This window comes from Sarcophilus harrisii, chromosome 2, assembly GCF_902635505.1.
Source record: "Sarcophilus harrisii chromosome 2, mSarHar1.11, whole genome shotgun sequence".
NCBI classification, from domain to species: domain Eukaryota; kingdom Metazoa; phylum Chordata; class Mammalia; order Dasyuromorphia; family Dasyuridae; genus Sarcophilus; species Sarcophilus harrisii.
The window spans coordinates 502,238,696-502,260,037 of record NC_045427.1 but is presented as its reverse complement, the minus strand read 5'-3'; the positions used below and the strand labels follow the sequence as shown (position 1 = coordinate 502,260,037).

Below are 21,342 nucleotides of genomic sequence, written 5' to 3'. Positions count from 1 at the left end.
ATGTGCTAGCTATTATGGTAAGTCCTGGGGAATCCAAATACAAGAAAGAGAAAGAAACAAAGAAAGGGAAAGAAAAAGGAAAGAAGAAGAAGGAGGAGGAGAAAGGAAGGAGAAGGAGGAGAACAAGGAGAAAGAAGAAAAGGGAGGGAGGGAAGAAAACAGGAAGGAAAGAAGGAAGGAAGGAAGGAAAGAAGGAAGGAAGGAAGGAAGGGAAAGAAAAAGGAAAGAAAGAAAAAGGAGAAAAGAAAAAGGAGGAAGAAGGAGGAGAACAAGGAGAAAGAAGAAGAGAAGGGAGGGAGGGAGGAAGACAAGAAGAAAGGAAAGAAGGAGGAAAAGAAAGAAGTCCTTGTCCTCAAGAAATTTACAAAATTACGGGGGATAATACAAAGTTATGTTGAAAAGAGTTTGGGGAGGGAAGAAAGCATATGGGGGGGCATGGTATCCAAGTCTGGAAACTCAGGGGAGTCAAGAGAGGAAAAAAAGCCAGGTGGCCTAAGCCACTCCCCAAAATAAAGGCCCCAAGAAAAACACATCATTGGGAAAAGGGAGTCAGCATGGCAGAGGATGTTCCATGGTAAGAAGTAGCAGAGGCTGAAGTAGGCAAGTCTGGAAAGGCAGGAGAACCAGGAGGTGAATGACTAGCCACATTTTATTCATTAAGTGCCTTCTCTCTATTAGGTAACTATGCTAATAGCTGGAGCTATCCAAATTAATTAATTGATTGCCCTTTTCTCACCAGCCTAGGTATTTCTACTGTCCATCTTCCTTTACTGGGGTTATTATGTTGTTGACTTCGAGAACAATCACAACCATAGAGTCATGGCCCTGAGTATCTATCTGTTGCCTTGAGTATGTTCCTACAGCATGCAGCACTGGTCCATTCACCCAGGTGGAGAGGAGGGATCAACCCAACAATGTTACCAAGAAAGCAGAAGTCATCGCTTGTGAGTTCCCTTTCCCTGTTCTATACCCCCAAAGTTCTCAACAGCCTCCCATCATTTCTTTGGATTCAGGTGCTCAGAATATCCACCCCTCAACTTATGCCCTTCTTCGGCTCCTTCCCAGCCCTAGCAGTCTGCCTCTTTATCTCCTTTTTCCTTGATCATTATTCCCTCTTTCTACAGGTTGCTTCCCTGCGATCTTTAAATATATTGGTCCTAGAAAAATCTACCCTTGACTCTGCCATCTCCACTTCTAGGGGAAATATATGTGTGTGTGTGTGTGTGTGTGTGTGTGTGTGTGTGTGTGATTTCTTCTCCCTCACTTTCCAGCCCCTTACAGTTTGTCTTCTATTCTCACTGCTCAGTTGAACTATCTCTTTTCAAATGCAAAGGTCCGTTATCATTGTCATTCTTCTCCAACGCTTTAAAAACTTGACACAACTGACAACCCCTATTTTCTCCTCCCAGGGTTTTCCTGACCCTGATGCTCTCGGTTCCCCTATTTATCTTCTTTGCTGAATCCAGCACTTATATCTTAAACCCTTCCACCCCAGTCTTGGGCATCAACCTCTCCCAGGACCTCATCTTCCCCTGTCTTGGTGATCTCATAACAGCTCCTATGAGTTCAATTATCTATGCAGCTGCCTCCCAAACCCATGTATGCAGACCCACTCTCTTTCAAACCCCAGTCCCGAATTAACAGCTGAACTCTCTCCAAGGTCACTAGGTGGTTTATGACTTGGAATGATAAAAGAACTGAGTTCAAATTCTGAACTAGGATTATAAACTCTGTGCCTTTGGACTTCTTTAGCTTGTTTCCTGAATGGTCTCAATTTTCTCTAGAATGCCCTTTAACCTCCAATCGTAACCTGTTTGCATCCTTATGAATGTGAAATCTTCCAAATGTCCAAGAGACTACAACATGAGCTCATTCCTAGAAATTTAATAATCATTCATACAGCACTACTTTTGGGGGCTTTTTTTGGGGGGGGGATTCCCTACCCTTGTACTCTTCCCTATAAATTAGCTCAGACTCAAAAAGCCCATTTCCAGTTTTGTTATACATAACATTTGTTTTCTCATCCATTAAAAGGACAAAAAAGCAGTTCCTTTGTTGTAAGGGTTGTAAGGATCAAATGGGATAACAGAAGTAATGTGCTTTGCCAACAGGCTTTATAAACAACAGCTAGTATATTTATCTGAGGGTACACGTGTACAAAACCAAAACTACTATCTTCTCTTCCTAAATCCACTTCTCCTCCAATTTCTCTATCATCCAGGTTCAGAATCTTGGGATCATCTTTGCTCCCCTTCTCTTCCTTACAAACCTTTATCCAATCAGGTGCTGAACCTTATCAGTTCTACCTGACATCTGTCTCTCACATCCATCCTTCCCCCTCTCCCCTATGCCCTCCCCCAATCACAGTCACCATTCCAGTTCAGGCCTTCACCATTTCTAACCTGCTTTATTCCAACAATCTCCTAATTGGACTCTGTCTTCCTTCTGGTCTCTTCCCCTTTCCAATTCTCCTTCAACATTGTTGCTAAAATTATCTTCCTTAAGCTCAAGTCTGAGCACATAACTTCCCTCCCCAAGAGCCTGCAAGGACTCCATAATTCTATACACTTTTCATCCCTTTCTCCTAGTAGAATATGTACTTCTTGACTGTGGGCTACCATTTCTTATTTTTGCTTTGCATCTCTGCGACCTACCTTAGTGCCTAATCACATTTAGCACACAATGAATGCTTATTTGATTGTATTGTATAGCAAAAGGAAGAATTAGTATCATGAGAAAATGAGCAAAAGAAAATTTAATTAGTCCTGAGACATTGTTTGAGTGAGGAGTACAGGGAACTCTAGATATTAAATCTTTGCTTCTAAGTTTGAGACTAATATACTATTACTATATTATATATCTATATATATCTATATATATAGTATAATACTAATAATACCTAATGTGTAGGATTATAAGGTTTACAGAGCACTTTACAAATATCTCATTTTATTTTCACAATAACTCTAGGATGTAAATACTACCAGAAAATGAAGCAGAGGTAAGAATTGCTAACTCAGTCAGGTTTGGAAGAAGTTTGAGGTCTGAGCTTTAAGATATGAGTCGGGGCAAAGGAGAGCTCCAAAAAAACTGTATGGCATTCTGCGTGACCAGAGAGCAAAGGCACAAAGGAACAAGGACTCCTGATATTTAGACTTGTTCTCTCTCTCTCTCTCTCTGTCTCTCTCTCGATATAGATAGATATAAATCTATGGAGAGAGAGACAGACAGACAGACAGACAGAGACACAGACATAGACACAGATAGACAGGCAGAAAGACAGAGAAGAGAGAAACAAAGATGAATGAGACCGGGCCAGAGACAGACAGTGCTAGAGGGTGTAGTGTACCACAAGGTAGCAAGAGATGATGAGATTTTATCCATCATGTTCCTTCTTCTGTGCAGGTAAAAGTGCACAAAAGTTGTTTTAGGAAAAACTGCCCTGTCTGGTCTCATTTTTTTTTTCCTAGAATGAGCTTCATCCTCCAGTTGTAACCTGTTTGCTTCTCATGATCTTTACACACATGAAATCTTCCAAATGCTAAAGAGACTACATCAGCTCATTCCCAGAAATCTAATAATCATTCGCACAGCACTACTTTCTTGGGTTTTTTTCTCCCCTCCCCCCCTTTTTTTTCTGTGATTCCCTAGCCTTGTACTCTTCCCTACAAATTAGCTCAGGCTCAAAAAACTCTTATTTCCAGCTTTGTTGATAAAACATTTATTTCATCAACCAATAACCATTCGCTTTCAAGGAAGGGCTTTGTGGTTTGCCAAGAGGCTCCCTTCACAGTCCCATGAGGGTGGCTGGTGTATTATTTGTATTTTGCCAATTAAAAAACTTCGTTTGAAAGAATTTTTAAAACTCTCTCGAGATCACATACTTGGGAAGTGTTTTCTGACACTTTCCACTATTCCCACGACCACCTCTCAGACTGGCTTCTTCTCTCGTTTTTCCAAATCTTCCAATATGCCTTCCCTCAATTTTGCTGATTTCTGATTCTATCCACTTATGCGTGATATCTTTCAGCCTGGAAAAGAGCCTAAGGGTTAACTTGGCCAACCTTAACAAGATAAACAAATCCCTCCTTTCAATATTCTAGACCAAGTCTCTGCTAGGACATTTTTCAGAGGTCTTGTTCTTTCTAGTCTCTTACATCTCTCTCTGTCTGTCTCCCTCTTCCTTCTCCATACCTCCCCCCCCCCCCCCCCTCCCCCCCCCCCCCCCCCCCCCCCCCCCCCAATTCTCACACATTTTCTATATTTCGCTTATAAATTTTAAGAAAATTTCCCTCCAATTGCCAGTATTTAGAGTCCACTCCAATTCCAGAATCTAAAATCTTAGTTTTTCTCTCTCCTCTAGTGTCCCCCACTCTATCCTGATATTATTATTAACTCCTGTCCTTAATGAAGTATCTCTAGTTAACAAAACTTTCTTCTGATCAGTGAATTGTAACTAGGACAAGCAACTTGCTTATTAAAAAAAAAAGTGATAATTATATGCAATTTAAAGAGAAATAGGTCTACTTAGGGAAAGGAATTATGCTATAGTTGAAATACCTTCTCATCAAAAATATTATGAACAGCAACCAGGATAAGTACATCCCATAGCAACATATTAGAATCCTGAGGGAAAATAGAAAGGATTATGATGCACCGAAGATCCAGTTTGGAATGGTATCTGAAGTACAGATGAAAACCAGTTTGGAGTTACCTGTTGGGGGGGGGGGAATAAGAAATTATTTTTTAAAAACCAAGTCAACAGAGAGTGTGAAAGAGAGAAAGAAATGAAGTTAAAAGGTTAGACAAGCCTCAATAGCAGTAACAACCCAACACTCTCCTTCCCCATGGCTTCCAGATGTCCTCCTGATGACTTCAAAATCTATTATGTTCTGTGAGTCTGTCTCTTCTACAGTGCTCTAGATAAGAGATTAAGCCAAAGGGTAAGACTGTCCCACAAGCAAGGAGGGGCTGCATTTAGAAAGGCTTTCTCAGATTGTGAGCTGATTGTCTTGAATAATTGAATGATGACGATCTGAATCTAGGGAGAAAAGTAATAAATACATAGTATATGGAAATTAAATTAAATATACAATTAACATGTCTACATCAACATATGTATACATATATATATTTATGTATGGAGAAAGATATTCACCGAGGCAGCTAGGTGGGTCAGTGAATAGAGCACTGGGCCTGGAGTAAGGAAGTCCTGAACTCAAATTTGACCTCATACTTACTAGCTATGTGACTCTGGGCAAATCACCTAAATTCCGTTTGCCTTAATCCACTGATGAAGGAAAAGACAAATCACTCTCTAAAAACTATATTAAGAAAACCCATGGACAGTATGGTCCACAAGGTCACAAAGAGTCGGACATGACTGAACAACACATTCCATACAATTTGTCAAAGTATCTGATATAAGTGGATTTCCTTTGTCATGAAACAGGGGAAAGATACCCTGAGGAAGTGTCTCGGATGTTCAGAGATCTGGAGCCAGAAGTTCAGAGAATCTGAAGCCATTTTACAAATGAGGAAACTGAGGTCCAGAAGTGACATGCCTGAGATTGTTGAGGTTGGGAAGGGGGACCCCAAAGTTTGGGGTCCCAGACCAGTGCTGAGAGTATCTCAAAAGAATTTGCAGGCTTGAACCCATCTCCTTAGCCAAGGGGCAAAGCTTTATTGTAAGTAAAGCCATTACAAAGCAGGCTTGAAATCTAAGGGAATTCAGCAGAGAAACAATCAAGGATATATATTCCAGCTTTCAATCATAGATAGGCTAATTCTGTGGCTCATAGGAAGGAAGGAGTGGATCTTGGTTGATCAGATTATTACCGACAAAATTACCAGTCAGCAGTGAATTGGGAAATAGTCTATTCAGAATCAGACAGATTGTTGTTCTTAGAATGGGAATTGTAGGAAGTCTCTGAGGCAGACTCCAAAACCAGAAGATTTAGCATTTCCTGACTTATTGTTAGAACAGAAGCCTCCCTAAAATCAGAAGACCACAAAATCATATTACATCATTTTCCCCACAAGCAGTCATCCCCAAATTCATTTGGGACAAAGGGACTGAGGTTTCATCTTCTGGAGCTGCGTTAGGCTGACAAAGGGGGGTGGAGTTCCAGGGGGGTCCAGACTGAGGAGAGGAGGCAAGTGACTTGTAGGCCGAGCAGCTTCCCGTGCTGAGTGTCCAAATCAGGTCTCAGGGGATTTCAGGGTGACCAAGTGGTTGGAATTTCATGGCTCGAAGTCTGGAAGAAGCAACTCTCACAAGCAGATTAAAATGCAAGGACTAAATATGAGCAAAAGTGAAAGAATTAAAAGTGGAGTTAGTAGGGACAATAGCCAGGACCCCCACCCAGAAGAAAGCTGGGGGGGGGGGGGAGAGGGGAGGGAGGAGTGAGACTATCAGGGAATTTTATCCAGACAGCTTTTCCTAGAGTAAATACCAAAGAATGTTTTCCCCCAGATCCCTGCTTTTGTCTCCCTGAAGGGGAGAGGGCAGTGTCAGAAGCAGTGAAAGGAGCACTCAGATGGCTTGGGGTGCAAGAACCATAATGCTTAAAAGGTGTTAAGCATTGGGTAGAGAGGATGACATGCATAATGTCCATTGAATCTTAAATGGGTTTGATCTCCTTTAGCAAAAACCTGAGCCTTCAAGGCTTTTTCCCAATTAGTAAAGGTGACAACAAAAACCAAAAAGCACCTTTAAGTCCCAGAGCGGGGGTGTGTAGAGTTCATCTGCCATGCCTTCCGAGGATGTGCCCCTCGGCTCCAGACAGGCCCTCTCATTCCACACCGCCCCAGTTCTAAAACTCTGTGAGAGCAAAAACACTCTGAACTTGGTGGGGGGGCTAGAACCCCTTTGGTTGGGTTAGGATGAGCTCAGAGTCTTCCTCAGCTGCTCTAAGGCAGGAGGGCCACCTCAAAGACACCAGGCTTCTTTGAGAAGTAAGCAGGTCTGAACTTGGCCCCAGCCTTCATTAGGTAGGGATAGGGCTGGCCAAGAGACTGCTTTAGCTTTCAGGATCTTAGACTTTGGGGGGTGGGGGGGCTGGAAGTTAAGGGTCTGTGTGGCTGCAGATGGAGATATCCCCTAACCCATCCTGGCCATGGGCACTAGTGGGGGTTCCGTTCCCCTCGATTTGCCTCTTCAATTGTAAAAAGAAATTGTGAGTCTTTATGTAATGGTATGCAAAAGAAAGCATCTTTAAGATCCAGAGTGGAGAACCTTAGGATAGGATTAGGGAGAACCCTTGTGTCCCGGGATCTGAGTAAGGATAGAATTAGGGAGAACCCTTGTGTCCCGGGATCTGAGGAAGGATAGGATTAGGGAGAACCCTTGTGTCCCAGGATCTGAGTAAGGATAGGTTTAGAGATAAGGGATTAGGCCACTAAAGCTGGACTACAAGAGGCTCCCCAGGGAGTCCTTGGTGCCAGACAGAGGGATCTCCCACCTTCCAGATTTCAGAGGGGAGATGGGAGGGCTTTGAGAGAGAGTTCATCCAGATGTCTGAGAAGGAACAACTGGGTCCTCAACTTCATCATTAAATCACTCCCCAACAAGGGAGCAGGACAGAGGGAATAAGAAAGGAGTGTTTAAATAACAGGCCACCAAACTGGAGGGGCAGAGGGGTGTCCCAACAGTTCTTGAGTTTCCCCAGTTCCCATTACTTTATGGGGGGAGGGAGGTGAGACCAGAGGGCTGGAGCAAGACAGACCCGGCGTGTATCTGCCACCTCCACAGTCACTCTGGGTTCAATCATCGTGATGGAGTAAGAGGGAGCCTGCCAGAGGGCAGGACATTGGGGGAGGGGCAGCTTACCCCTCACACTTGGGGCAAGGGCCTGGAGTTCCCTCTGAGGACAAGTGCAAGCCCAGTGCTCCTGGTTGTGATGAACCTCCATGGTTCCTGGCTATGGCAGCAGCTAAAACTTGAGCCTGTTGCTCTGTCCCTGCTGTCTGCTCCTCTGCAGTGGTTTTGGTCCCTATTATTAAAGACTCCAAAAGCTGTTTCTAACAACTGAGTTTGGGAAGTTTGAGGACCCAAGGCTAACTTCTGCAGCTTTTTCTCTCGAAGGGTGTGCTACTGACTTAATGATCAGGCAATCAAATTCAGAACTCAAAAAGAATATCAGTTATAGTCCCAAGCGATTTTATCTATAATAGAAAGTTCTACCAATGGCAGCTTAGGACTAGATACATTATTTTAAAAGTTTACCAGAACTTAATCCGATAAGAGATTTTGTTTATTATGTTTTTTTATGTTTAAACTTATCCTGGTGCAAAGGATCAATCATTATACAGCTTATAGACTCTTAGTAAACGCATACCTTGTTCAGAAGCTATAAATCCTAAACAGGCTTATTTCTCAGATGGCTGATGATCTTGCTTACCCTGATGGTTTCAAGAAAACTGGCAAGCTTACAAATTAAGTGGAGTTGACAGAGACCCCAGGAAGGGGCTGAGCTTGCTAAATTGCCCACCCCAAACATTCTTAGTGCTTTCGTGGGCTGTGCTGTCTGATACCTCCCCCTACTCTGTGAAGAGGAAAAGGAGTTCACACCTCATACTTGGAGGTAAACTGATAAGGCTTAACATGATGAAATAACTCCAAGTAACTTAGTTAACAATTTTAGAATTTTCCTAATAGCCAAATTTAGCTGTAGTTTCTATTCCCTTAAATAAGTTTCCCTTTTGTTTTTAGGGAGAAAAGACAATTCTTAAAATTGCAATAGAACAGATTTTAAAATTGACTTAACTTTAGTTAATGAACCTAGATGAACTGAATTGCAATTTGGTTTTTTTCCAATTTATGCAATTCATTTCTCTTTTGTGAGCCAGGAAAAGGGCTAAGGGCTAAGGTGCCAGTTTTTACTGACAGTGCCTTCAGAAGTCTGATTCTAAATAACTAGAGTTTTTAAAGTAGTAGCAAATTGTTTTTCTGTTTTCCCAAAATTCCAAAATTCTTCTGTTAACACTATCAGTGCAAATAGTTCCCTTTAATGGGCTTTCTTTTAAAATTGCTTTTACTATCATATCTCTAACAAATTCCCAAATTACTTTATACACACATAAAAATCATTTATCTGTTGGTCACACTAAAATAGTTATCAAATATGAAGCAATTATATCCAGTAAAGCAATTAGTATTCATATAGCATGTTTTATGCTAAGTGATTCACAACAACATTATTTCTCTTGACAAATTAGAAAAATGGGTAGAGATAAAAATAATTTGCCATAAATTTCATAGGTAATATATGTCCATAATTGAGACAGAGAATGGTGGTCTTACCAAATGCAGAGACTGGTTTTCTGGGTACTGCCAGGAGTATCAGAATTCTTCCTGGGCAGTTCCTGGACAGAACCTGTTGAAAGCTGGAGTGACTAGTGCTAGGATATCCCTTTGATTTCAGGTGCCAGGGCTCAGAGAATGCTGACAGTGGACCCTGACCCTCCCTCCCCTACAACTGGGCTGGAGAGATATTTGGGTAAAATTGTGTGGAATCCCCACGGTTTTGCTTCCCTTATTTCTGCAGGTGAGGTAGAATTTGAATTTCCCTAAAGTTCTGAAATAAGAAGTTAGCAAACAGAAAAACTTGGGCTATATTGATCTTGCTAGCAATCCCCACAACTGAGATGTTTCAGGAAATTTTTTTTGCAATTTTAATCTAGCTCACAGAGCAAACATGACACAGAGACACAGACACAGACACACACAGAATGACATGAAAGAGGACTGTCCCATCCTTACTAAAAAGCTGTGAAATTTTGCCAAAAGCCATCCCATAGCACTTCCATCTTCTCTGGCATCCCAGGGAAGGTAAAAGGATGGCAAAGGTTCCCCAGGAACTTTCCCGAAAATTGCAAGAATTTCCCAGGTTGGGCATCCCCAATCCAGGAAACTTTGCTGAGCGTGGAGCTCCTGACAACCCAGACAAGCCTCCTCTTAGTGGCTTGCGGACTGTGGGAGAAAAATGGGAGGCTTATCTTGACTAGGAGGGAATCAAGCCAAGGAAGGCCACCAAATGTTGAGGTTGTGGAGGGGGACCCTAAAAGTCCCAGACTGGTGTTGAGAGTTGTCTCTACAGGCTTGAACCCATCTCCTAGTTAAGAGGCAAAGCTTTATTGTAAGTAAAACCATTACAAAGTGGGCTTGAAATCTAAGGGAATTCAGCAGAGAAACAATCAAGGATATATATTCCAGCTTTCAATCATAGATGTGCTAATTCTATGGCTCACAGGTAGGAAGGAGTGGTCTCCAGAAGGAGTGGTTCTCAGTTGATCAGATTATTACTAACAAGATTACCAATCAGCAGTGAATTAGGAAATAGTCTATTCAGAATCAGACACATGATTGTTCTTAGATTGGGAATTGTCGGAAGTCTCTGAGGCAGACTCCAAAACCAAAAAATTTAGGATTCCCTGACTTATTGTTAGAACAAAAGCCTTGCTAAAATCAGAAGACCACAAGATCATATTATATATCAAGATCACTCAGATGGCTTACCATCCAGTAAGATCGGAATCCTTGGCTATCTGACACTAGAACAGATTTTCCCTTTTCCTCCCCTAAAAGCACCTATTTAAAAATAGGTACTTTTCAAACACTTGTAGAGTTAAGCTACAAAGGGGAAGTGAAGTGAAGGGCGAGAGCTGGAGGAGAAAATCACAAGAGAAAATCAGAAATGAGGTTCGGAGCTCATTCCGAGCCTGTGGTCAAGAGCATCTTTCTCCATTTTGAGATAAAAAGATCTTTCTTGTCGAGCTTTGGTTCCTCTTGCTCAGTGGGGCTCTTGTACGTTGAGAAAAAGCAGGCTGGTGGTCCTGACTCCAAAGAACGAGGCCTTGAGCCCCGGAAGACCCGAGTTAGCCTTTTTGTTTTGTTTTTTTCCCCATTTCACTTTCTGGGCACGGGAAAGGCTCAAATCTCTTGTCCAATCAGTTCTCCCTTGATTTAAGGAAGACAGAAACCTTGCTCTGGTTCATTATATTTTGGCAGAGACAGAGGCACTTTTTTCTTTCTTTCTTTCTTTCTTTTTAAAGTTTTTTATTTTCAAAACCTAGCACGGATAATTTTCCAACATTGACCCTTGCATAGCCTTGCGGTTCAGATTTTCCCCACGGCAAGCAAGCCCATATTTGTTACACACGTTCAAACGTGTTAAATCCAGTATCTGCAGACATATTTATACAAATCTCTTGCTGCAGAAGAAAAATCAGATCAAAAAGGAAAAAAAAAAAAAAAAATTAAGCGAACGCTCCGTTGGGGCCCCGGGTCCTTCCCCACCCTGGGTTTGGGCGGCTCGCTTCCTCACAAGGTCCCTGGAACTGGCCTGAATCACCTCGGTGCCGGGAAGGGCCGCGTTAGCACTGATGGTTATAGGCGCCTCTTTCTGAGCAGCTCGGGATGAGGGGGCGGGCGCTGCGGGAGCGTCGGGGCGCTGCGGGAGCGCGCACGTCAGTCAGCCCGTCCTCAGCCTGTAACCCGTTTCCCGCTCTCCCCGTCTCCGCCTCTCTTCGGCCGCCTTGCATTGCCCTAATCTGCCCGCGCGCCCTTCCCCCAGCGGAAGCTCCCGAGCGCAGGGACCGTTCCATGTTTGTATGTGTGAAGTCCTTGCCCGTTTCCCTGGGACTTAATAAAGTCCCTTCATCGAGCGGAGTTGTTGCCATCCTGCCCCTCAAAATCATCTCTCTTTTTCCCTGTGGCACAAACACAGCACAGAATGTACAGATTATAGTGACACCAGCTCTGTCAAAGAGTCTAGCATGGCTCAACAACACTCCCAAGGCGTGACGGGTCTTCGTAATCTGGGCAACACATGCTACATGAACGCCATCTTGCAATGCCTCTGCAGCATCACGCCCCTGGTGGAATACTTCCTTTCTGGAAAGTACATCACTGCTCTTCAAAAGTAAGTCTGCCGCGCGCTCCCGCCTGGAGCCTGCGTCCGTGAGTACAAGCACGCGCCCGGGCACCTCCGCGCGCGCGCCCGGGCATCTCTGCGCGCGCGCCCGGGCATCTCCGCGTGCACGCACGCACGCACGCACGCACGCACGGGTATCCTGGACCGCACCGCGGCGGGAATCGGCCCGACGACCGCACGTGTTCTGTAACAGGGGCTTTGTTTTTCGTGCTCGGTCAATGGGATTAAGTGTGGAAGCTTAGAGAAGGTGGAGGGAACAAAGTGAATTAAAGTTTTAACCGGAACTCCCACTTCTTCCTTCTTTAAAAAGTCACTCCAAGTAGAGGATGGCGGGAGGCGTGCCCCGGCCCCCCAGCCCGCCCGAGTTCCGGGGCCCCGGCCCCGCCGCCATGTCCCGGCGACTAGCCCGCCCGTGTCCCCGGGCCCGACCCCAGCCGCCCGTGTCCCCGGGCCCGGCCCAGCCACGGCCCCCAGCCCGCCCGAGTTCCGGGCCCGACCCCCGCCGCCCGACCCCCCGCCGCCCGTGTTTGGGCCCCGGCTCAGCCGCCGAGGTTCCGGGCCCCGACCCCGCCGCCCGTGTCCCGGCTGACCCCGCCCGCCCGTGTCCCGGGCCCGGCCCAGCCAGTTCCGGGGCCCGACCCGCCCGCCCGTGTTCCGGCCCCGGCCCCCCCCGTGTTCCGGGCTGACCCCGCCCGCCCGTGTCCCGGGCCCACCCCACCCTGTCCCGTTCTCCTTTGGCAGGGACTCTGGTGAAGCGGCCACTGCTTTCGCGTATCTGATGACAGACATGTGGCTCGGAGACTCGGACTGCGTGTCTCCGGAAGTGTTTCGGGCAGCCATCGGAAAAATCTACCCCGCGTTCCTGAAGAGGACCCAGCAAGATGCTCAGGAGTTCCTGATTTATGTCCTGAACGAACTTCATGAGGCTTTGAAGAAGGTCAGTAGCGCGCGGTGACCGCGGACACTGAGCTAGACTGGGCCTTTAAAAGGCTTGCCCGATTTCTCAGCGCAGTGGGGACTCTTCTCCCAGAACAGAACCAGAACCGGGTTCATCCGCCTCGAGGACTCGCTTTGGTCTCATCCAGGCGCCCGCGCATTTTAGCCTTAGCCTGGAAGTATTAACTAACGCCAAGAGCTTTTTAACCTAGAGCGATGAGTCCGGGCTAGTGACAAAGAAGCCCAGCGCCTTTTCTCAGCCCTCCCCCCGTGTCCTTGTCCTCCAAAAGCCTTGTAGGGAAACCCAGCTGCACCGATGAACAGGCGGAAACTGCGTGTTAAGCTCGGAGTTAGCTAGTCACCGTCTAGCACCTCCCTGCCACGTGCCAGACACACTATTATGCCTAGAATATGGCATACACTCGGCGCGCGCTAGGGATACCAACAGAGGCAAATGACTTGTGTCCCTGAACTCGTGTCCAGCACTCCTCGGGCATCCCATCCACTCCCCACCACGGCAATCCACCTTCCTCTCACTTCCTGGGCCTGTGGCTCCGCCATCGGTAGATTATTGCAACTCCTTCCAATTCCTTGGCTTGTCCCAGAAATCCTGGGTACTTGTTTGTGTTGGGGGTTGGGGAAGATCATTCCCTCAATTCATTATGACCCTAAAAGTGCTTTCTTCTACGGCTTTTGTTTCTTCTTCTTTTCCTCATCAGCCAAGATTTTATTAAGCAGCTCCTGTATGCTGAGCACTGTGCCCGGTACTGCAGGGATACCCAAAGAAAATGAAATAGTCCCTGGCCTCTGGAAGCTTACACTCCAAATCTGAGCTCTTCCCCTGTCATTTCATTCGTACCTTGGGCCCAAGGCACTCTGGAAAGATGAGTTGTTTCTCCTCACTTTAGTATCCACAGTTGCCTGGCAGGATCCTTCTGTTGGCCCTCTGGAAAAGGAGATGGAAGGTGGAAGGAGGGGGGAGAATTTCATTTCTGAAACCAATAGAAGAGGGAAAAGGGAAAGCCCCCAGGGGCTTCTAAAGAGCAGCCAGATGCTCTTCTCGCTAAAATAGGAATTTGAGTGAGGCTGAAAAGGCCAACCAAAGTTTTTTGCAAGAGAGCATTGCATTAGTTGATTTTCTTTTCCTTTTTTTTTTTTTTTTTTTTTTTTAAATGCATATGGAAACTACATTTTGTTGGGAAAACAATCCTTATGGTACAGCACTCTCAACTGAGTCTGATACATTTTGTCACTAGGTCAGAGACCCTCTGTAGGCCTCAGTTTCCTCATCTATAAAATGACATGAAATTATTTCTAATTGTTCTTGTAGTTTTTATAATCAGAGCCTAAAGTGGCTTGCAAATAAAACAGTATTTAAGTGGCTTGATGGAATAATTTTGGTCATCGAATCATTTTTAAGGTAAAACATAAAATGTGCTTCTACTTAATCTGTTAACACCCCAAACACAAACTTTGTATTGAATTAGAACAAAAATGTATTTTAAGATGTTTAATTTAAAATCTGAAATTTATTCATCAGATCTGTGGTTTTCAATCTTAGTCTGAAATCCTGAAATGATGAAAGCCACTTGTTTAAACTGTGCAAGACTTGGATCTTAAGATACAGGAATAATATAGCTGATAGCATTTCAGACCATAACTATTAATAATTCTCAACTAACTTTTCTTTCTCAGTTCCATTTTACACTGGGAATAAGAAGTTCCTGACAAAGTATTTCCAGTGTGCTACCATTTTTTAAAGTGAATTTTTCACTTGGCCCTTCAGGTCCTCATCTATGATCTTCCTAACACTATCTCCTTTCAGTTGTTGGGTGAGCCAAACTTAAACGGTATGCAAAGAATTAGTGCTGTAGGGGAGCTCTCAGAGCAACAAAACTGAGGGATAAGAAGTATCTGTAGGCCTGCTATTAACTGGCTCTATTAGATGTGAGATGTACTTGATACTATAATATAATAATAAATATAGATAATAATTAATAAATATAAAATAATTAATAAATAAAAATGATAAATACGATAATAAACATTATTGTTTCTGTATCATGGTTGCAAACAAACATAGGGTAGATTGTAGAGGCTTGAAGAGACAACACTCAGTATCTTCATCATTAAAACCCTGTAGGCCAGATTTCATGAATAATATGAGCTTCAAGATAATTCTTTTCTCTTTCACAAGAAGAATGAAATTGCCCTTTGAGTCAAAGAAAAATTGTTTTTATGCAAGAACACTATAATTCTTTGATATCCAGGACACACACATACTATATTGCCTTTGTCTTAAATTCTGCCTGTACAACATCTAATTTGGGTCATCATGTAATTACTTTTTTATTTAATATTTTATTTTTCATAATTACATGTAAAATAATTTTTAACATGTTTTTAAAACTGAGTTCCAGATTTTCTTCCTTCCTACTCTCCCCACGCCCCATTTTGAGAAGGAACATGCAAAGTTATGCAAAATATTTCCACAAGGGCCATGTTGCAAAAGAAAATATAGATCTTCCTCCCCTCCAAAATACAAAAAAAATAAAAGTTTAAAAAAAAAGTATGCTTCAATCTGTATTCACATACAATCTGTTCTTTCTCTGGGTATGGATAGCATTTTTCATCATTTTCATCCTACAGAGTAGTCTTGGGTCATTGTATTGCCAAGAACAGCAAAGTCGTTCACAACTGATCATTCCACAATATTGCTATTACTTTGTACATAATAAATTTCACTTTGCATGAGCTCATGGAAGTCTCTCCTGGTTTTTCTGAGAGCATCCTGCTCATCGTTTCTTATAAAAACAGTATTATTCCATTATAATCACATTATTTAATTGTTATCCATCAATCAATCATCCATCATACATCTATTATTATTACTGGTCATAATAGCTTGCCTTTATATAGTGTGCTTAAGATTTGCAAAGCATGTAATTAGTTACACATGTCCATCACTAGTCTTTTGTTGTTGTTAAGCATTTTAAAACAAATTCATTTGTGTAATATTCAATCTAGGGATAAAAAAGCATTTATTTGCCACAAATACTGTTAACTATGTCTTCACATATGGTATTAGATCTTTGAAGTATCATCTACTTAGATGAATTACTGGTGTTATACTTTAAATGAAATATCCATCTAAAAGGGAATTTAGCTGGAGTGGAAAGTTTTTTTTTTAAAGTAATAATATGGGGTAATTTATGTCAAAAAGTTATTCTAATGGAATATAAAGACCCTGAGCATGTAATGATCATAAGGTCTGGAAATTTGGTTTAGAATTTTACATATAAAGTTGAATTGATACTATTAGAAATTGCAACTTAAGTTTTCTAAAGTTTCAAGTGAATTATGGGTTCCTAAATTTGATGTTCTTATGGTTCTATAATTAATAGGATAAGAATCATGAGGCTTGAGTTGGTTTTCACCATGGGACCTAGGTATTAAAAAAACAAATTTAGGAGTGTACTAAATGTATTCAGATCCATTAAAAATTTTTTTTCTTACAATCACTTACAACACTGCACATAATTTGGAGCCAGAGAAGCAAATCCACTGGAAAGAAACTACTCCAGAGCTGTGTCAGGCAGCGACCTATTTTGGATTGTCCAAGGGAAGATGTTTCCAGAACAAAAAAATGCATGAAATAGCTGGGCCTGAAGATGAAATGGGATGATTAACTGAACATTGGGATTAGGTTACCATGAGGCTTGCTTTTATTTGATAATGATGATCATTACTGAATTGTTTTTTGTTTCATGGTATTTACGTTTACTGAGTTTTCTTAGCAACTTTGCTGATATGTATATCTCCCCTCTAAAATGAGCACATAATGTGCCGTCATGATTCTGGTCATGTCAATAATAAAACCATAAGAACATCAAATTTAGAATCCCATAATTCATTTGAAACTTTAGAAATTTTCAGTTGCTATTTCTTTCTCTTTTTTAATTTATATTTTTTTATTTACAAGATATATGCAGTGTTTTTTTCAGCATTGATCCTTCTAAAACCTTCTGTTCCAACTTCTCCTCTCCTTCCCCCCACCTCTCCTCTAGATGGCAGGTAGACCAATACATGTTAAATATGTTAAAGTATATGTTAAGTGTGATATATGTATACATATCCATACAGTAATTTTGCTGTACAAGAAAAATTGGACTTAGACATAAGGTAAAAATAACCTGAGAAGGAAATAAAAAATGCAAGCGGACAAAAACAGAAGGAGTGGAAATGCTATGTAGAGGTTCACACTCATTTCCCAGAGTTCTTTTGCTGGGTGTAGCTGGTTCTCTTCATTATTGAACAAATGGAACTGATTTGTTTCATCTCATTGTTGAAGAGAGTCACATCCATTAGAATTGATCATCATATAGTATTGTTGTTGAAGTATATAATATATAATGATCTCCTGGTCCTGCTCATTTCACTTAGCATCAGTTCATGTAAGTCTCTCCAGGCCTTTCTGAAATCATCCTGCTGGTCATTTCTTACAGAATAATAATATTCCATATAAGTTGCTATTTCTATCTTAGAGTATCAACACAACTTTATATGTAAAATTTTAAATCCAATTTCTAGAATTTATGATTACATGCTCAAGGCCTTTATATTCCATTAGAATTAATTTTTTGACAATTTTTTTCATATTATTGTTTCCTTAAAACTTTCCACTCTTGCTAAAGTCCCTTTTAAGGGTAGAAGATATCCCCTACATGAACACATAACTACTAGTAATTGTAACTCTTATCATTTACATATAGGGCCTATTCAGCAAGGCTTATCTCCTTGGGGACTATATAAGATTATAACCAAGTATATTCAACTTTATGTAATTGATGGAAACATAAATTAAGATGTGACACTTTTTCTCTATTGTGAGTTATCTAGCTTATGAATATTAATTTGGCAAAATTGGCAGCAGAAATTAAGATGATACTGGGGATAAGAGTTGTGATCTGAGATTGAATGTGTTGCAGAACTACATATACATAGATTTCATTTTGTTTTGCAGTCATTTCCATATAGCACCAAATGAGGGAATTGCTGAAAGTTATGGTGACTTGGTCAACAAATCCCATCGTTTTCAGCCCTATTTATCAATCAATGTTGGGGGAAACTCTGGTCGGGTAGGAAGCACTACTAAGTCTTTAGAATTGTGTATTATCTGCTCCTTATCGCATACCCCTACCTGCAAATTGTCATATTCTTGCTACTTTGGGAAGGAACTGTGACACAAGGACCCAACCTTTCCTATTGAGGTGGTTCTATCTGAACTGTCTTAAAAGTTATCCATAAAAGCCATTTCCACCTTGAAGCCATCCCTGATCTTCAGTGATCAGCCTGTCCACCTGTTGCTGCCTTGACATACTTATAAAATCCTTTTAATTAAAAAAATTAGAAAGCACTTTCCATGATATTTGATCCTTATAACGCTATGACACACACACTGATACCATCCTCCTTTTATGGATGATGAGGCAGCAGTGACTTACTGAGGACCACACAGCTACTTTGAGGCACAACTTTGGACTCAGGTTGTCCAGACTATAAGAGCAACTCTTTAGCCAAGGCACCAGCTAACTGCTAACCTACTTATGAATGCTGTAGGCCTTGTGTTAAGTAGAGACCACATTTTGTGTGCCTGGGGCAGCACATAAGGTTCACAATCTCTGGCACTAATGACAATAATGGGGTCCCAGAGTTGCGGTGACAGGGCCACAAGGGCCTGTTTGGGGAAGAAATAATCCACTTCTCCATTCCCACTCAGCCTCTGATTAGGCCTCAAAGACAGGGGCTTGGGTCACCAGCTCCTTATATAAAGCATTAGATAGGGATCTAAACTTATCTGGACTCTTGTCCTGTGATTGCTTCTTGACTATAGGGATAGAGTAATTCACTTCTGTTGAATATTTTCTGTTCAACAGAATAAACATTCTGTTGAATGTTTATTAAATGACTACCATACCATACTATGCCCTGGGAATACAGAGACCAAAGTGGCCTCAGGAAACTGAAGTTTTGCTGGTGAGAACCTGGCATGCAGATTAGTAGGGAAAGGATATATAATTTCTGGGCAAAGAAAGCCAGCTTTTCACAAGTGTTTCATGGAGGAAGTGGTGCTTAAGAGGAGCCGGGGATCCCAAGAAGTAAAGTGAGAATTCCTGAAAAGGAAGTTGCCTGTGCAAGGAAACAGGAGATGAAGTGCATACACAGAGAAAAGCAACAGGCTGGTTTGTCTGGAACATACAGTGTGTGTGTGTGTGTGTGTGTGTGTGTGTGTGTGTGTGTGTGTGTAAGTGTAAGAGAGGGTAATAGTTGGAAATATTGAGAGTCAGATTATTAAGGGGGAAAAACCTTCCGTGTCAAACAGGAGTTTGCATATTTGAGGCAAAGGGGTTTCAATGAAAACTTCTTCAGCAGGAATGAGACATGGTCAGGTCTAATTTGTCACCTGCACAGGGGATTGGAACGGGGAGAGAATGGAGGCAGATGGACCAAGGAGGAATTTTGGCAGAAGTTCAAGTAGGACATGAAGAGAGCCTGAGCTTGAGAGATGGCTCAGATGGAAAGCGGCAGGGAGAGGTAGGAGACATTTGAGTTCTAATAGCCAAGATTTATTAACTGATTTAATATGACCCATGTGAGAGAGATCCAGTCAAGGATGACTCCAAAGCTGTGAACCTGGGCAAATAAAAAGAATGGTTAATTCTTTCAACAGAAATAGGGATGTTAGAGATGGAGTCTGGTGACTAAGAAATTTGAGAGACCCCAAAAAACATGCAGATAGAGATGTCCAGCAGGCAATATATAATGCTGTTCACTTTGTTTTTCCTAATATAAATGCTAGTATTAGTTTTACTAGCAATATAAGATTCCAGTCTGTTCTGGAAAGATTCTGGAATCTTTCCACTATCCAAGTCAATACTATATACTCATATGATAGAACATATTATACATATAATTACACACAGAGACACAACACACAGACATATATATATATATGACATGCAATAATAGATGAACCATTTCTCTAGGCCATATTTTGTAAGTATGCTGTACAAACCAGTTTAGAACTGCTATTTATGAAGTTTGTGAACAAGAGGAACATGCTTTGTATTCTTGCTAAATAGATTTGTCCAGATATTGAGAATATGCTTCATTAGCAGAACAACATATACAACCCACAATAAGTAATAGGGTTCCACTCCTGATGAAAGACATATGACATAGACTATGAACTTTTATTTTTTTGATCCCTCTTTACAGTTGAGGAAACTGAGGCATAGAAACTATATGATTTACCCAGAGTCACACAGCCAGGAAGTGTCTGAGGCCATATTTGAATTTGGGTCTTTCTGAATCTAGGACTCCTGCTCTATCCATTGTACCATGTAGCTGCTGCTTATAATCTTTCTTTCATCCCAGGATCAGGGAGTCTTCCCCTCCTTAATCTAATGATGATGAATTTCAAATGGAGGTAATTATGGCTCAAAAAACATACATAAGCTCATGAGGAATATCTTCTAAAAGAAAAAAATTTCCTTGATCAGTCAGAAATCAAAATGGAGGGGTTTCTATTATGTCGACAGCAAATTAATTTATGAAAAGTTTTGTTTTATTACCAATTACTAACTTTTTTTTTCCTTTTGGGGGGTGGGGATTCCTATAGTACCGCCGGAAAAAAACACAGGAGAATGGACTTAGTACAAAATGCTACAGGAAGGTGGCTTCCAGCGAGTCCTCGATCATCACTCGACTTTTTGAAGGACAGCTTAATTATGACATCGTGTGCTTGAAGTGTGAGAACTGTACCTACAAAAATGAAGTCTTCACTGTCCTCTCTCTCCCCATCCCATCAGAATGTGAATGTTCCCTTCAGGTGAGCAGTCCACGCCTCCAGGCTGGGGCTTCTGTGCCATCACAAAGCAGGATGCGCACGGGCCTCTGTGGTCATGGACATATAGACTAAAGTACACTATGACATAATGAGAGTAGAGTGTGATGGCAAATGAGGTGCTAGTGCAAGAATCCTTGCTGAATAATATTCTTGCTACTAAAACAGTTAAAAATGTTTCTTCTTCCAATCATCAAGGCATTCAAGAAGCCATTTTCCAATACCCTAGCTGGCTTTATTCCAAGTGCTAATAAATAGGGGGAATTCTCAAGAGCATTCCTGGTCCTTGATAAGGAAGGAGCACTCTTGGGAGGCACACTGTTAAAAGGCTCTGTGTTCACTCCCCTTTATGCCAGTACTATTGGCAAAGTCAGACCACTGGTCACTACTGGGATGGATCCTTCATAATCCACTTTAGAATTGTCCTCATGCCCCCCTCAATCACGGGCATTCTATGATGGAGATGTGACTTTGTACGTTCATGCACTTACTTTGGTAATGAGACCACCAACCATGTCATCTGTCACAGTCAGTATTAGTTAGCAGTGAAGCACAAACTGCTGA

General features: G+C 42.1%; 1 protein-coding gene across 14 annotated transcripts in view; it reads left to right on the top strand.

The window, feature by feature from the left end:
* Positions 1-21,342, top strand: part of USP50 (ubiquitin specific peptidase 50) — a 28,704-nt gene that overhangs the window by 1,109 nt on the left and 6,253 nt on the right. For 2 of the 14 annotated variants that reach the window (XM_023499773.2, XM_031955182.1), the window contains exons 2-6: positions 740-944; positions 11,730-11,924; positions 12,678-12,873; positions 19,344-19,466; positions 20,554-20,763. In XM_023499773.2, coding sequence (XP_023355541.1) covers positions 865-944; positions 11,730-11,924; positions 12,678-12,873; positions 19,344-19,466; positions 20,554-20,763 — 804 coding nt within the window. In that variant the 5' untranslated portion in view covers positions 740-864. Of the gene's footprint in view, positions 1-610; positions 631-739; positions 945-4,639; positions 4,944-8,381; positions 8,586-11,729; positions 11,925-12,677; positions 12,874-19,343; positions 19,467-20,553; positions 20,764-21,342 lie in introns of those variants that run through there. The other 12 variants (XM_031955183.1, XM_031955186.1, XM_012545415.2 and 9 more) reach the window with 12 other exon arrangements.